At 39.8% G+C, this 13,449-nt stretch overlaps 1 protein-coding gene across 2 annotated transcripts; it reads right to left on the minus strand.

Moving 5' to 3' along the window:
- Positions 1–4,978: 4,978 nt before the first annotated feature.
- On the minus strand, positions 4,979–11,932 carry LOC109173128 (ABC transporter C family member 10). 2 transcript variants are annotated; one of them, XM_019322389.1, is made up of 12 exons: positions 11,578–11,930; positions 8,834–10,897; positions 8,306–8,626; positions 8,135–8,221; positions 7,459–8,046; positions 7,207–7,371; positions 6,832–7,126; positions 6,538–6,752; positions 6,152–6,457; positions 5,852–5,915; positions 5,489–5,728; positions 4,979–5,406 (listed from the first exon to the last, which is right to left on the minus strand). In XM_019322389.1, exons 2-12 carry the CDS (start codon positions 10,868–10,870, stop codon positions 5,294–5,296), a joined length of 4,431 nt encoding a protein of 1,476 aa, XP_019177934.1. In that variant the 5' UTR covers positions 10,871–10,897; positions 11,578–11,930; the 3' UTR covers positions 4,979–5,293. The 2 variants fall into 2 exon arrangements, with proteins under 2 accessions (XP_019177934.1, XP_019177935.1); XM_019322390.1 differs by lacking the exons at positions 4,979–5,406; positions 5,489–5,728 and having other exon boundaries at positions 5,902–5,934; positions 6,080–6,457; positions 11,578–11,932.
- Positions 11,933–13,449: the final 1,517 nt, after the last annotated feature.

A 13,449-nucleotide genomic window follows, 5' to 3' on the forward strand; every position in this document is an offset into this window, starting at 1 on the left:
CGAGTATAGAGAGAAACGACGGGGCACTGACCCTAAACAGTTTCTAAGAAAGAAAAAGCCAAAAGGATCGCCTCGACTGAGGGACTCGGCGAGAAAAGATAGGAAACAAGGGCCCAGACCCTTAGACGTTTCCGAGAAAAAGCCTACAGGAGTCGCCTCGACTGAGGGACTCGGCGAGAAAAGATAGGAAACAAGGGCACTGACCCTTAGACGTTTCCGAGAAAAAGCCTACAGGAGTCACCTCGACTGAGGGACTCGGCGAGTATAGAGAGAAACGACGGGGCACTGACCCTAAACAGTTTCTATGAAAGAAAAAGCCAAAAGGGTCGCCTCGACTGAGGGACTCGGCGAGAAAAGATAGGAAACAAGGGCCCAAACCCTTAGACGTTTCCGAGAAAAAGCCTACAGGAGTCGCGTCGACTGAGGGACTCGGCGAGAAATTAAAGAAACAACGGGGCACTGACCCTAAATCGTTTCCAAGTAAAGAAAAAGCCTACAGGGGTCGCCTCGACTGAGGGACTCGACGAGAAAAGAAAAGAGAAACAAGGGCCAGGACCCTTAGACGTTTCTTAGAGAAAAAGAGAAAAGAAACCAGGGTTCCAACCTTAGTCATTTCTTAGAAGGAAAAGAAGCTACCACCGAAGAGTCGCCTCGACTGAGGGACTCGGCGAATAAAGAAGAAATCGAGGGTCCGAACCCTTAGAAGTTTATTAGAGAAAGAAAAAGTTACAGCCGAGATTCACTTCAACAGCTATAGAAAAGAAGGGCTCGAAGCCATGAGGTTAGATACGCTGAAGCAGTCGGTCATATAGCCAACAAAGAGAAGTCATGAGGATGGAGTCGTTTGGAATCTTGAATAAAGAGTCGGCAAAAAATCGTTGCGGCTAATAAAGGGAATTGTTGGGGCAAGACAATATACTTTTCCATGCCCCGCTGAGCGCGAGACATAGAAAAGTGAGGGACTAGTTGATGGGGTGTGAACCCCATGGGCTCGGGGCCCAAGAAGAAAGTAGATAAAGCCCGGACGAAGAAGAGAAGCCCAAGAAGAAAATGGAGCAAACCCAAAAGGGATACGGGTCAAACCGAGGAGTCGGCTTGGTCCAGGAGTCGGCGGCGAGTGTGGAATCGACACGGGTAGAGGGTCGGCCTAAAACTAGCCGTTAGCCCCTATTAAGTTCCTAATTATCTACCCTTAAAATCCTATTTACTACCCCACCATTCCTAACCTCCCACTTATTACCCCACTTATTACCACTAGTCAAATATCTAATTATTATTATTATTATCCATAACCCCCCACTTAAACCCTTACTTACTACCCTAATTATCACCCATCACTACCCTACTAAATGTCCAACGGACACTTTTGGGATGGGCTAGCTATAAAAAGGAAGGGAAGACAAGAAGAAAGGGATCCACTCATTCATCTATATGTGGGAGGACTCTCCCAAGTATTATTCTCCCACTCACTACTCTTTCTCCTCTAAGGAAACACATCATTCATTCATATGTACAAGCACTCTTCCTACACCACTCTCCCAAGAGAAGGCGATTCACATATACAACAAGAAGATTATCAAGAAGACTCCATTTTACCACAAAGAAGAATACTTCATCTCTATATACAAAATAGCCATACAACATGTACAAAGACACCTACAAAATACATAGTGGAATTAGGCTTGGCACCGCCCAAAAAGGCCCGTGGTTTTCACCTTTCGGTTTCCACGTAAAAATCATCGAGTCATATTTCTTCTATTTTAGTAGCCTTATTATGAAAGGTGAATCCACCAACCACAGGTTGTGTTGGACCTCCTTGGGCCCGAAAACCCAAAAACCAACAATTATGATATCGGAGATGACCGGCTTTAGATAGCAGAATTGATGAAGAATTAAATTGTAAATAATAGTTTCATTAAGTGACATTAATGTGGTGCAAGTTTAATTGAACACTTTATGACTATTAACTGGTAGCATTAATGTTGTAATGGAAATAATATTTTCCGTTACAAAGCCTATATTGATGGCATATAAAGCTATAAAAGAATAGGTCCTGCCACTGCTCCGGGACACCTGAAATACACCATCTATACTGTCGAGAGATTAAGTGGGAGACATTGTTACTCTGCAAAAATTGCTACTAGATGATTTACAATACAATGCACCAAACGTATCAACTATGATGACTGAAGTTTTGTTTGATCCTTACACTTCCGCTATGAAGTTAGATCATTACAAGTATTTAATTGTATATTTATTCTAATATTTGGTATCAGAGCCTTTATAATATCTGCCTGGTTGATTGTTTTGCCTAAAAACAATATAAATTTATTCCATATACATTCAGTTTTTTGTATATGATTTTTTTTTTGGACTGCTGAATTTTTTTTAGCACTAAGCGTGTTTTTAATTTCATTTGGATTCTGATAATTTGTTGTAATTTTATGCAACTTACCATTACGAATTTTGGCCGGATTTTGGGTTTCTTTTTCTGACGACTGTTACGAGTTGCCATGGAGAATGGAGTCGCGGGCAGCGGACGGTGGGGCGTGTCTCGACTGAAGGACAACGGATTCCGTTCGGTTGATTGCGTCGTTTTCCCTCAAGTCGCCGGTTGCCATGAGCAATGACGACGAGCTTTACGTGGACGACGGCGGTGGAAACGACGGAGTGAAGCTGGGTTCTTGGCTACGTCGCCGCTTCCCCTTCACCTTCATGCGACGCCGGTGTCGGTTGTCGCTGATCCTCAAGCATTGGGCTGCGCTAGGACTGATTGGGATCGACGGCGGCAAGCCTTGGTGCTGCGTTGAGGAGAGTCTGCGGAGGTCGGTGAGCTGGATTCCCGGCTCACCGCCGCTACTCTCCTCCCTCAGACGGCTCTCCGACAGGCGCTGGTTATCGACTGCCGCCACTCTTTCTCTCTTCCTCCTTCAACGGTGCCGAATTCCGTTGGGTTCTCGCCGGCGATGCATTGGAAGAAGATGGGATCATTAACTCATCAGGAAAAGTATTGAGCGTGGGATTCGAAATAGGGAAATTCTCAAACTGGGATACCAATCAGGGAAGGTGCCTTTCCCTTAGGCGAAATTGATGTTTTGTAATTTCGCCTAAGTGTTTGGCAACATAAACATTAACGTATTTACAAAGCTATATACCGTATTAATTTAGTAATTGTGTATAATAATGCCGTGTTAACTGTATTAATTTAGTAATTTTGTATAATAATGCCGTATTAATTTTGTTCTCCTGTATAATAATGTTGTGTTGTTAATTAAATATTTAAATATAAAATTGTCGTGATATTTAGTAAAAAATTTATGAGTAGACAATAATACAAGTAAAAATAATAATTAAAAGTGAAACATAGGTACAGTATAATAAAATCATCGAAACGTGTAACAGGATTATTATTATACGTCTAAAGTGTAAAGTTCACCATAGACATGGTCATTAATGAAATATTTAACCGACCATGGATAAATATTTTCAACATGACATGTACCAATGACCAACAGGAGAACACTGTTGTCCTCCAAACTGAATAAAACGACATCGTCCTCGGTTGTATTAATATTAAAATCTGTTGTTATTTCTTCCCACTGTTCTGTGAAAAAAGTTAACGATGTGTCAAAATATAGGTCTAGCTTTCATGTTGAGATCTTGATAATTAATTTCTCTACTGCAATATTTTTTTGTTTAACAACATCAATCACAATAGCTAAATTATTTGAGGAGTTTGCATCAATTATTTATTCGTCCTTCTACTAATTAACATCAAATCAACAAAATAATCGAACACCTTAATTTATTTAATGTTTATTCTGCCTTTTTTTTTTCTAAAAAAATTGTAATACGATCGTTCAAACGAAAATACGTTAATTTAAACCTATAAATACATTGTTTTATAAGTAAATACGTTGATTTTTAAGTAAATACGACGTTAATACGTAAATACTGCACAAATACGGTGGTTCAACGCATTTCAAAAATAGACATGGAAATTGTCTTTCCCTTAGGCGACATACCAAAAGTACAATTTCGCCTAAGGGAAAAACAATTTCCCTCTTTTGTATCCCATGTTAGACATTTCCTTTTCAGGGAAACCATGTTCAAATTCTTCCTCACCGGCAAAATGACCCGAAGAAGATGACTGGCCTGGTACGCTAGTTTAATTTCCTTATTGCAATTATATTTATTTACCATATTTAGTTGCGTTATTTATTAATATTACCATGTATAGTGCACACAGTTGCAAAAACGACCTCGTTTTGATTAAAAACGACGCGTCCGACTTAAAAAAAAAAATCAGTTTCGATGGCCATTAACGGCGTTATGTTGTGCATAATTTGAACTATATATCCAAAATGAATAAAATATATATTCTGAATGAATGAACTATATAGTTCAAATTATGCACAACATAACGCCGTTAACGGTAATCAAAACTAGATTTTTTAACACAGTTGCACAACATAACACTCCATAATTATTGTACAATTTTATAATTTCTATGCCTTCAAAATTTTAATCAAATATAAACCCATAAAATTTTTTAATCTAATACAAGCCCAAAGTTCAATAAAATAATAATACTTTGATACTTATTTATGACACGATTTGGTTCAAGATGTAAATGACATACTTATGCTAAAAAATATAATACTCCATATATGTGAAAGATTGCAATCATTATTGTGTAGCCATATTTTGTATATTATAAAATAATGTATATTTAATACACAAATAATGTACTTTTTGTATATTAAAAATGTAATTTGTTTTCAGGAAATGTACATTATTTAAATACTAAATGTACATTATTTTATATAATGTAAAAATAAAATGTACATTCAGTACACAAATAATGTACTTTTAGTATATTAAAAATGTACTTTCTTTTATGGTCCATAAAACACTATGTGGATCACGGTTCACACAATAATATACCGAAACGGATTGCAGACGGCAAATAGCCAAATACAATTCATAGCAGCACCAAAACTATACACACAAATATCACAAGATAATGACTTTAATTACTATCTCTGCACCATTACATAGGAAGAATGATGAATCCAAGCTATATTATATTTTTGGTTCACCAACCCCCCACAAAAAGCCTCTAACTTCAATTGTATAGTAGTTATTACGTTACCAGCACATCATACAATGATAAAGAACAACAAGATCTATCCCAGTCCCATCACTTCTTGATTCTTTGAAAACCATTTTCCAATTTTATGGATGTATCTTCTCATTCTTGAGGTCTGGTTGGATGAATTGAAGCCAATACTCAGCGTGATTGTGCTGACTGGTAATGAGACCAATACTCCTTCACTAGTTGTCCATACAGCGAACCTTCTGTCTTCATCAACTTCATCGGTTCATCATATTCCACCAGTTTCCCTGTAAATTACAAACCCGAATATATATGAGGTCATAAGATGATTGCTTCAACTTTTGAAGGATAAATGGTTATCTATCTCACCATCGCTGATGGCGAGAACCATTGTACAATCCATAACGGTGGGTATTCTGTGGGCAACTGTGATCACAGTACAATCCGCGAATTCTGTTCTGATTGTTTTCTGCAGAATCATGTCTGTGGCGTTGTCGATTGATGCAGTCGCTTCGTCCAGCACCAAAATCTTGCTTTTCCTTAACAAAGCGCGCCCAAGGCAGAACAACTGTCGTTGTCCCATACTCCAGTTTGATCCGTCTTCCAAAACTGATAGAGAACATATGGGTTTATAAGGCCATGAGTTAGACTAGCTAATTGATTGGATTCAATCTTACTGCTTTCCTGAGTGAGTGAGGCATATATATATATATACTATACAACAAAACTTACCCAAGGAGTCGAGCCCTTTATCCTTCTCCTCCACGGCCTCCTTTAGCTGGCACTTGTCAAGAACCTTATGAATAGAACACACGTACGATTGGTCAGTGTTGCAAAAATTGCACCTAGGTGCCGATTACGATAGGCGGTCGGCCTCCTAGGCGCCCGCCTAGGCGCTCTTGGGGCCGCCTAGGCGCCCTAGGCGGTCCCCAGGCGCCTAGCGATTTTTTCAACATTGCGGTTGGTTAAAGATGGAAGAAAAAAACTTTTAAAATACTGATGAGTTGAAATCTTGGCTATATATATATATACCTCCCATATTTGGTTGTCAGTGTGCTGAGAGAGGGGGTCTAGATTGTATCGCACTGTTCCATTGAAAAGAGTAGGATCTTGTGGTATAACCCCGAAACGAGACCTCAAATCATGGAGCCCGATCTTAGATATGTCGATTCCATCCACCAAAATCCTACCGCCTGCTGGCTCAACGAGGCGGAAGAGAGCACCGATAAGTGTAGTCTTCCCGCTCCCAGTCCTTCCTACAATGCCAATCTTGTGCCCTCCTTCAAAGATGCAACTGATCCCACGTAGAACAAGCGGGGTGTCTTCCCTGTACCGGATCTGTTTTCCATATCGCTCATCACTATGGGAATCCTTGCTTGTAATAAGAACATAACGAGCAACAAAGAATGAAATTTTACCTGCAAATCTTCAATCTCCACTTTACCCCTAGTCGGCCAATTCACCGGAGGGCGATTCTTTTCTATGATCTCGGGAGCTTCACTTGGTACATGCATATACTGATTTAGTCTTTCCACTGAAATAATATAGTTCGCAATAGTGCACTGGTTCTGGATGGAAAAGACGAGGGACATATTTAGCGATAGACCATAAGATAACGCCATCCCGATGAACCCTGCAACGTTATGGAAGATTTTTAGAAAACAAAATTTATCACGAGCCCAAACTTTTAAAGTTAAAGTTCGGCAGCAAACCCGAGCTAAAAGTCCCGGGAGGAAGCAAAACCATGCAAAGTGCAGACGAGGCAAGAACAGTCGCGCTGATTGTTTCTAGCCTTTGAATCAACCACTCGTTTGCTGCAAAGTTGTAGAAAAAGGGGCTAGCATTAACATCAACTAGCTCGAGACTCTTCACGAAGAATCTATCCTCCTGTTCAAACGCCCTAATTGTCATCGCCCCAGCAACAGATTCAGCTAGATGGTTTGCCACAAACGATTTGGTAGTCCCATTAATACGCATCAATTCTTTGGCAGATGAAAAGTAGTATCTCTGTTGTCCGGGCAACTTATCAGTTGAAGTGATCGAAACAGAAAAAACAGAAACCTAAGCCTACAATGCGAAATTCTTACCTGTAATTGAATGGCAAGAAAAACCATTGGTATGGAGACAAACAAGACTTGCCAGGTAACAACGGCTAGCACTGTAAGATTAGAATAGAAGTTTATGCTCGCTCCAATTGCAAATATCAAGTTAAACGGAACATCGAGATCAACAATACTCAAATCTACCGATACCTGCATTGATTATGAAAATATTAATGCGAAAGGAAGGGAGAGTGAGTTTATCTTCTTGGCATATACTTATAAACCAAAAAAGCATACCCGACTTAGTATCCTTCCTAGCGGTGTGGAGTCATAAAACGACATCGGTGCACGGAAAAGAGACGTTAAAAGTTGCGAGAACAAAGAGCGCGATGATTGCACGCCCAGAGTAACCGTCGATAGAGATCTAGTCAGCAAGAATAGCATCGATGCGACTCCAATTAGTAAGTAAACCGCAATCAGCTTCACAGTACTAACTTGAGAATTTTCAACATTTGCAGCCATCCACGAGTTCTGTAATACTTGGCCGCTCACGAATATAATGTGTGACAGAACCGCGGTGGAAAAGAGCAGGTAGCCCTTGTTCTGACTTAGATACTGCAAATAAGGCTTAAGCCCGGCGTCCCCTACTTCTCTCTCTTCTTTCTTAATCAGCTGATCACCGGTAGAGTCTTTAGTTTGGTTCTCGAGTTGTGTATTCCCGATTTCTCTTGTAGATCTTTCGCTCCTTTGCGAAGAAGTAACCTCTGCAAGCCTTTCAGAACCCACGGTTTCTTTGTGTGCAGCAACCAGCTCCTGAAATTCTTTGCTCGAGGCCAATAACTGTTGATAGGGAGCTGCTTGTAAAATTTCTCCATCTGACATCAACTGAGGAAAGAAAAAGATAAAAAAGGGTCACTGTTTGTTTCATCAAAAACCCGAATTGGAAAGAGAAACGAGGCAAAGACGAACGAACCAGGACAATATCAAATGCAGGAAGAAAATCGACTTGATGGGTCACAAGCAAGACAGTCTTCCCTGAGAGAGCTCCCATGACGTATTCCTGCAAAAGGCTCGATTCAGCTTTCAAATATAAACGAAAAACTAAAAACTTTAAGAATACTCGGAAGGGTCACAAAGTAATCACATTGAATAGGCTGGTAGCAGTATGTGCATCAACAGCACTGAAAGGATCATCCAACAGATAGATGTCAGCATCTTGATATAGAGCACGGGCAAGTTGGATCCGTTGCTTCTGACCGCCACTAAGATTAACTCCTCTTTCTCCTATTTCAGTCAGATCCCCGTAAGGTAGCAACTCAAGATCCTTTATTAGCGAGCACTTCTCCAAGGTTTCCCGGTATCTCTGGCTATCCATTGAAGAACCAAATAGAATATTATCCCTAATGGTTCCTGTCTGAATCCACGCTGATTGAGAAACATAGGCAATTTTTCCATATACCTCAACCTGTTAAGGTACATAGGATGGTTGTGTTATCAAGAGTAAAATTCTCAGAACTATAGAAGGCAAACAAAATCTATTAAAGAATATTTTAGACTGTTATAACCGGGTGAACCCAAAGTGGACCGAACAGGCTCTGTTATAAACTAAGACCAAAAGGAATTAGTGAATTACCTATACAATATAGTAAAAGATATAAGAAGTAGAACTTACAATTCCCTGGATGCTTGGAACTTCTCCTAGAATCGCTGCCAGAAGAGTTGATTTCCCCGAGCCAACCTCCCCACATATAGCAACCTTGTCACCGGGGCGAACCTCCAAATTGATGTTTCGAAGTGTAGGTTTCAGTGGATTCTCTTCCCACGAAAGATTGGCTGACCTCAGACATATGGCAGAACTTGCAGCATTTTGGACATTACGCTTCTGTCTCACATTTGCATTATCCAGCTCGGGTGCTCCGAGAAACTTGACAATTCTCACAAATGAAACTTTAGCTTGAATCACCACACCGATAACATCGGGAATTGTTCTTACAGGATCCTGAACCAGGCGGAGAGTTGCTACAAAGGTGAAGACATTGCTTGCACGCAATGGAACTCCAAGAAAGTAGCAAGCTCCAAAAGTAGCAGTCGACACCAATACAGGTGAGGACCAAAATAGAAAGCTATTATATGCTTTGCGCATCTGAACAGCCGATAACCACTTCTCTTCTACTTTCCTCATACTCTCGATGATGAATTTGAAATGAGTTTCCCATGCATACAACTTCAGAACCTTCATGTTCACAAGCGCTTCTGACATGGCCTTAAGCCTCACGTCTTGTGCATCCATTAACTTGGATTGGAATTTGTGCTGCAATTTCGCGAGGGGAGCATTGCAGAGCACGGTTAGTATTATTACTACCAAGGATGCAAAAGTTGCGAGCCCTACTGCCTGGAAGAGAATTGCAAGTGCAAAGCAGAGTTGAAGGCTCGTGGTCCATGTTTGGTGCAACCAAAACGGGAACTCTCCAATGCGATAGGCATCCACAGTGACATAGTTCATAATCTCGCCATTAGAATGTGTTAGCTTGGCAGCATTGGATAATCGCATTTGCTTCTTATATATGGCTGCCGTAAGTAATGACCTCACTTTTAACCCGATTAGTCTGCATCTGAAGTACCACTGCCTTTGCGACAAAGATTCCAAGCACTTTGCAACGAAAAGCAGTGCAGCCAATACATATCCCTCGTTTTTAAAACTTGCATTTCCTTCAGCAACCTCGATGAAGGCATTAAGAATCATAGGACCAGCAGAAACCGTAATAATTTTCATCATCGCAAAGAATCCTGACACAAAGAGCTCCTTCTTGTGGCACAAGATTAGCGTCCTCAGGATTGAAGGTTGGGACAAAGGATCCCGTTGTTTCTGTTTGTTCAGTAACTCCGTAAACATCAAGTAACATGACTCCGCCCTATCCTGCTCGCGCAATTTGGGAATGTCATTATCCTCGAGAGTTTTCGCCCTCCCAAGTCTCATCAACGGATTCAACCACCAGAAACTCATCGTGCTCAAAGTCCCCGCTTCAGCAAACTTACTGACCGATCCCACATGATCAATATTCTTGTTGCTTCCATTGGCAGTACCATTTAATGGAGCATAAAGATCGTTTTCGCTAAATCTAAAGCCCTTGTAAGTGCATAAGAGCAATAAACTTGCTCCTATGACAGACAGTATATCTAAAGCTATCTTAACAGATGCTTCTTTGTAAACAATAGCAATGACGAGAGAGAAACAACAAGAAATTCCAGCAAACACCAAAGCAAGAATGGTGAAGAGCTTGAGTGAGGTTCGTGAAAAATATTTTCCACGGAGGGTGACAGTTAAACTCAATAATAACCATGAAATCCCATGAAACAAGATTAGTAACCACCAATGCATAGGCAACATGCTTTGGGTTCTCCTAACTTCCTCTTCTAAAATCCAAATTCCCAGTGACAAATATATCGCACCCACTAAACCATTAAAGATGGCACAGATCAATTGCAAACGATTAATGCCAATGCCACGAGAGCTCAAAGTTTTTGATGTGGACTTGGAGAGCACAGCGAATAGAAGCACAAGCAAAAGAATAACATCAAAACATATCATCAACATGTTATTGATACAGGAGGAAGGATGAGTAACGAACACCAAATCAGCAACACAGGGCTTCCCATTCTGATCTGTACAACCCGATGCGCCACAGAACATAGACCAAAGCTTCTCCATCTCCTATTTACCTTTCCCTGCAAATCCCTTTTATAGCAATCAAAGCATTCATGTCAGCAAGAAAATAAACTTCTGAAAAATAAGCCAAACAGCTCTAGTAGAAAAATGAATATTTAACAGAACATGAGCATAAAAAAAAAAAAAAAAAAAAGTAAAAAACATATACAGAAAGAAGAAAATTGCAACAAGTTCTGCTACCTTGTGTATGATCAGTGAAGTTCACTAGAAATCCTAGTTTACAATAGAACCCTTTGATCAGAGACCAGACAGAACAAGGTTGCTCAAACTCAGCAAGCCCAGTGAGAAGCATAGACTAAAGAAAGCAAGAAACTTTTGCATTTTTATATAGCAGTTTCTTGATTTGAAAAATTACATCAATGGTGATTGCAGGAATAATAATAATAATTATAATAATAACACAGAGAAAAGATGCAGACAACTATACTTATGTTTTTTTCCTTGTCTTAATCGGCAATAGTAATAGAAGCCAAATATAGAAGTGATGGGAATGAATAAGATCCACTTATAAATTGTAGTGTAAACAGAGAGCATTAGAAGATGGTAACCAACCAAATGCGAGATCCAAGACTGCAGCCATAAACATTAAAAAATGATAGCATATGACAAACATCCTTAGCTCAACCAAGAAAGGAATCATACTATACTAGTAAAATAGTAGAGAAAACATCAAATGTCAGAGGACTAACCAGAGTCACGGGACAAGCGGCACCAGTCTCGGATGAAAGATCGTAGAAGATGGCAGTAAACACCCGGATATTCTCAAAGTCGCAAACTTTATACCCTTTTAAGTGCGGCAATTTACCAGAACCACAATTTTTCTCAATTTCTGCAAACTTTTGTTTGCCCTGAAAATTAAAACTAGAACCCACAACTGGGCACTGTTTTATCCACGTTGCTGACCATGATTGAGTGATTAGGGTCGTGGGTTCTGTTGGTTTTGGATATTCTGGAATCTGGAGCAGATACAGCCCCAGACATATACGTGGGTGTATAAAATTGCGGGCGTCTATGGGAATGTGTATGTGTTGTTGTTCACCATGGTGTGTTTATATGCATATGCATATATAGAGGCGTTTGAGGTTGCAGAAGAATGAGGATCGCGTCATCGCTCACGTCTTCCCGGGAAAAACAGAGTTGTCGTCTTCCTCGTGAGACGTATCCAGATAGAACGCTTCATTCCTAGAATCATATGAGTATTTCAAATTGTAATGGAAATTTTTAGTCGGGCCCAATAGTACCTCTTTGGTTGGTTGTAATTGTATTTCCTTTCCTGAAGTCCTTATGGTCGAGCGGCCAATTGTTATGTCGTGCACCAGGGCGCACAATATATTTATATTGTGCGTGTTAAAAATTTATTATTTTGTATGTACATAATTGTATAGTAGAATATACATAAACTTCTAATATAATACATATAATCTTAACATAATACATAATATACATAATCTTAACATAATACATAATACACAAACTTTTAACATAATATACATGAACTCTTAACGTAATACACATAAACTCTTAACATAATACACATAAACTCTTAAGCCTGGTGCACGATATAATTTGCCTCGCGCGGCATAGTTGTGACCTCTCATATGAGAAGTCTCAAGTTTGAACCCAGTGTAAAGGCATTGACTCTTACTATTTCAGTACTACATTGTAATTCATGTACTTCCCCTCATATAAATATGAGGATGGGATAGGAATACGGGATACATGCCGGATCCAAACGGGTTGGAAAAACTTCTAACCCAGCCCGTCTAAAACATCCTCCGGGTAGCTCGGCAAATTATTGTGTGGACCATGGTCCACACAATGTTATGTGGACCATAACAAAAGGTACATTTTTAATATACTAAATGTACATTATTTTTGTATAGAATGTACATTATACAATATAATGTATACTCAAAATAAAAATAATGTACATCCCCTAAATATAATGTACATTATTTTTGTACTAAATGTACATTATTTTTATACTGAATGTATATTATTTTACAATAGACAAAATATGGTCCACACCATAATGATTGGGTAGCTCTACTCATAAGCATTTGTCTTACGAGATTATTAGTTCTGAATGTCAGGTGAGAATTTCTTATAAAAAATGTGATTACAATAATATTATGAGAAAATGGTCAAATACACCCTTAAATTTTACTCCAAAAGTTAATTAGACCCCTAAATTTTAGAAAAGGTCAATTAAACCCTCAAACATGTTAAATTTAGTCAATGAAGCCAAAAAATCGATAAATGACTTGTTATTATAGGTCATTTCAATTCCGGCGACAAAATTCAGAGACCGGCGACAAAATCCAGCGACCGGCGACAACATTCAGCCGTCCGGTCGTCTTCCACAGGAGAAGACGACCGGACGACCGCCTTCTTCGGGCAGATCTGGCCGTCTCCTCCATTGGAAAAGACAGCCGTCTGGTCGTCTTCTCCATTGGAGGAGACGACCAGATCTGGCCGTGTTCTCCATGGGAGGAGACGGCCAGATCTAGCTGTGTTCTCCATCGGAGGAGACGGCCGGAGAAGGCGGCCGTCCGGTCGTC

Source organism: Ipomoea nil, unplaced genomic scaffold, assembly GCF_001879475.1.
Source record: "Ipomoea nil cultivar Tokyo-kokei standard unplaced genomic scaffold, Asagao_1.1 scaffold0465, whole genome shotgun sequence".
Taxonomy (NCBI): domain Eukaryota; kingdom Viridiplantae; phylum Streptophyta; class Magnoliopsida; order Solanales; family Convolvulaceae; genus Ipomoea; species Ipomoea nil.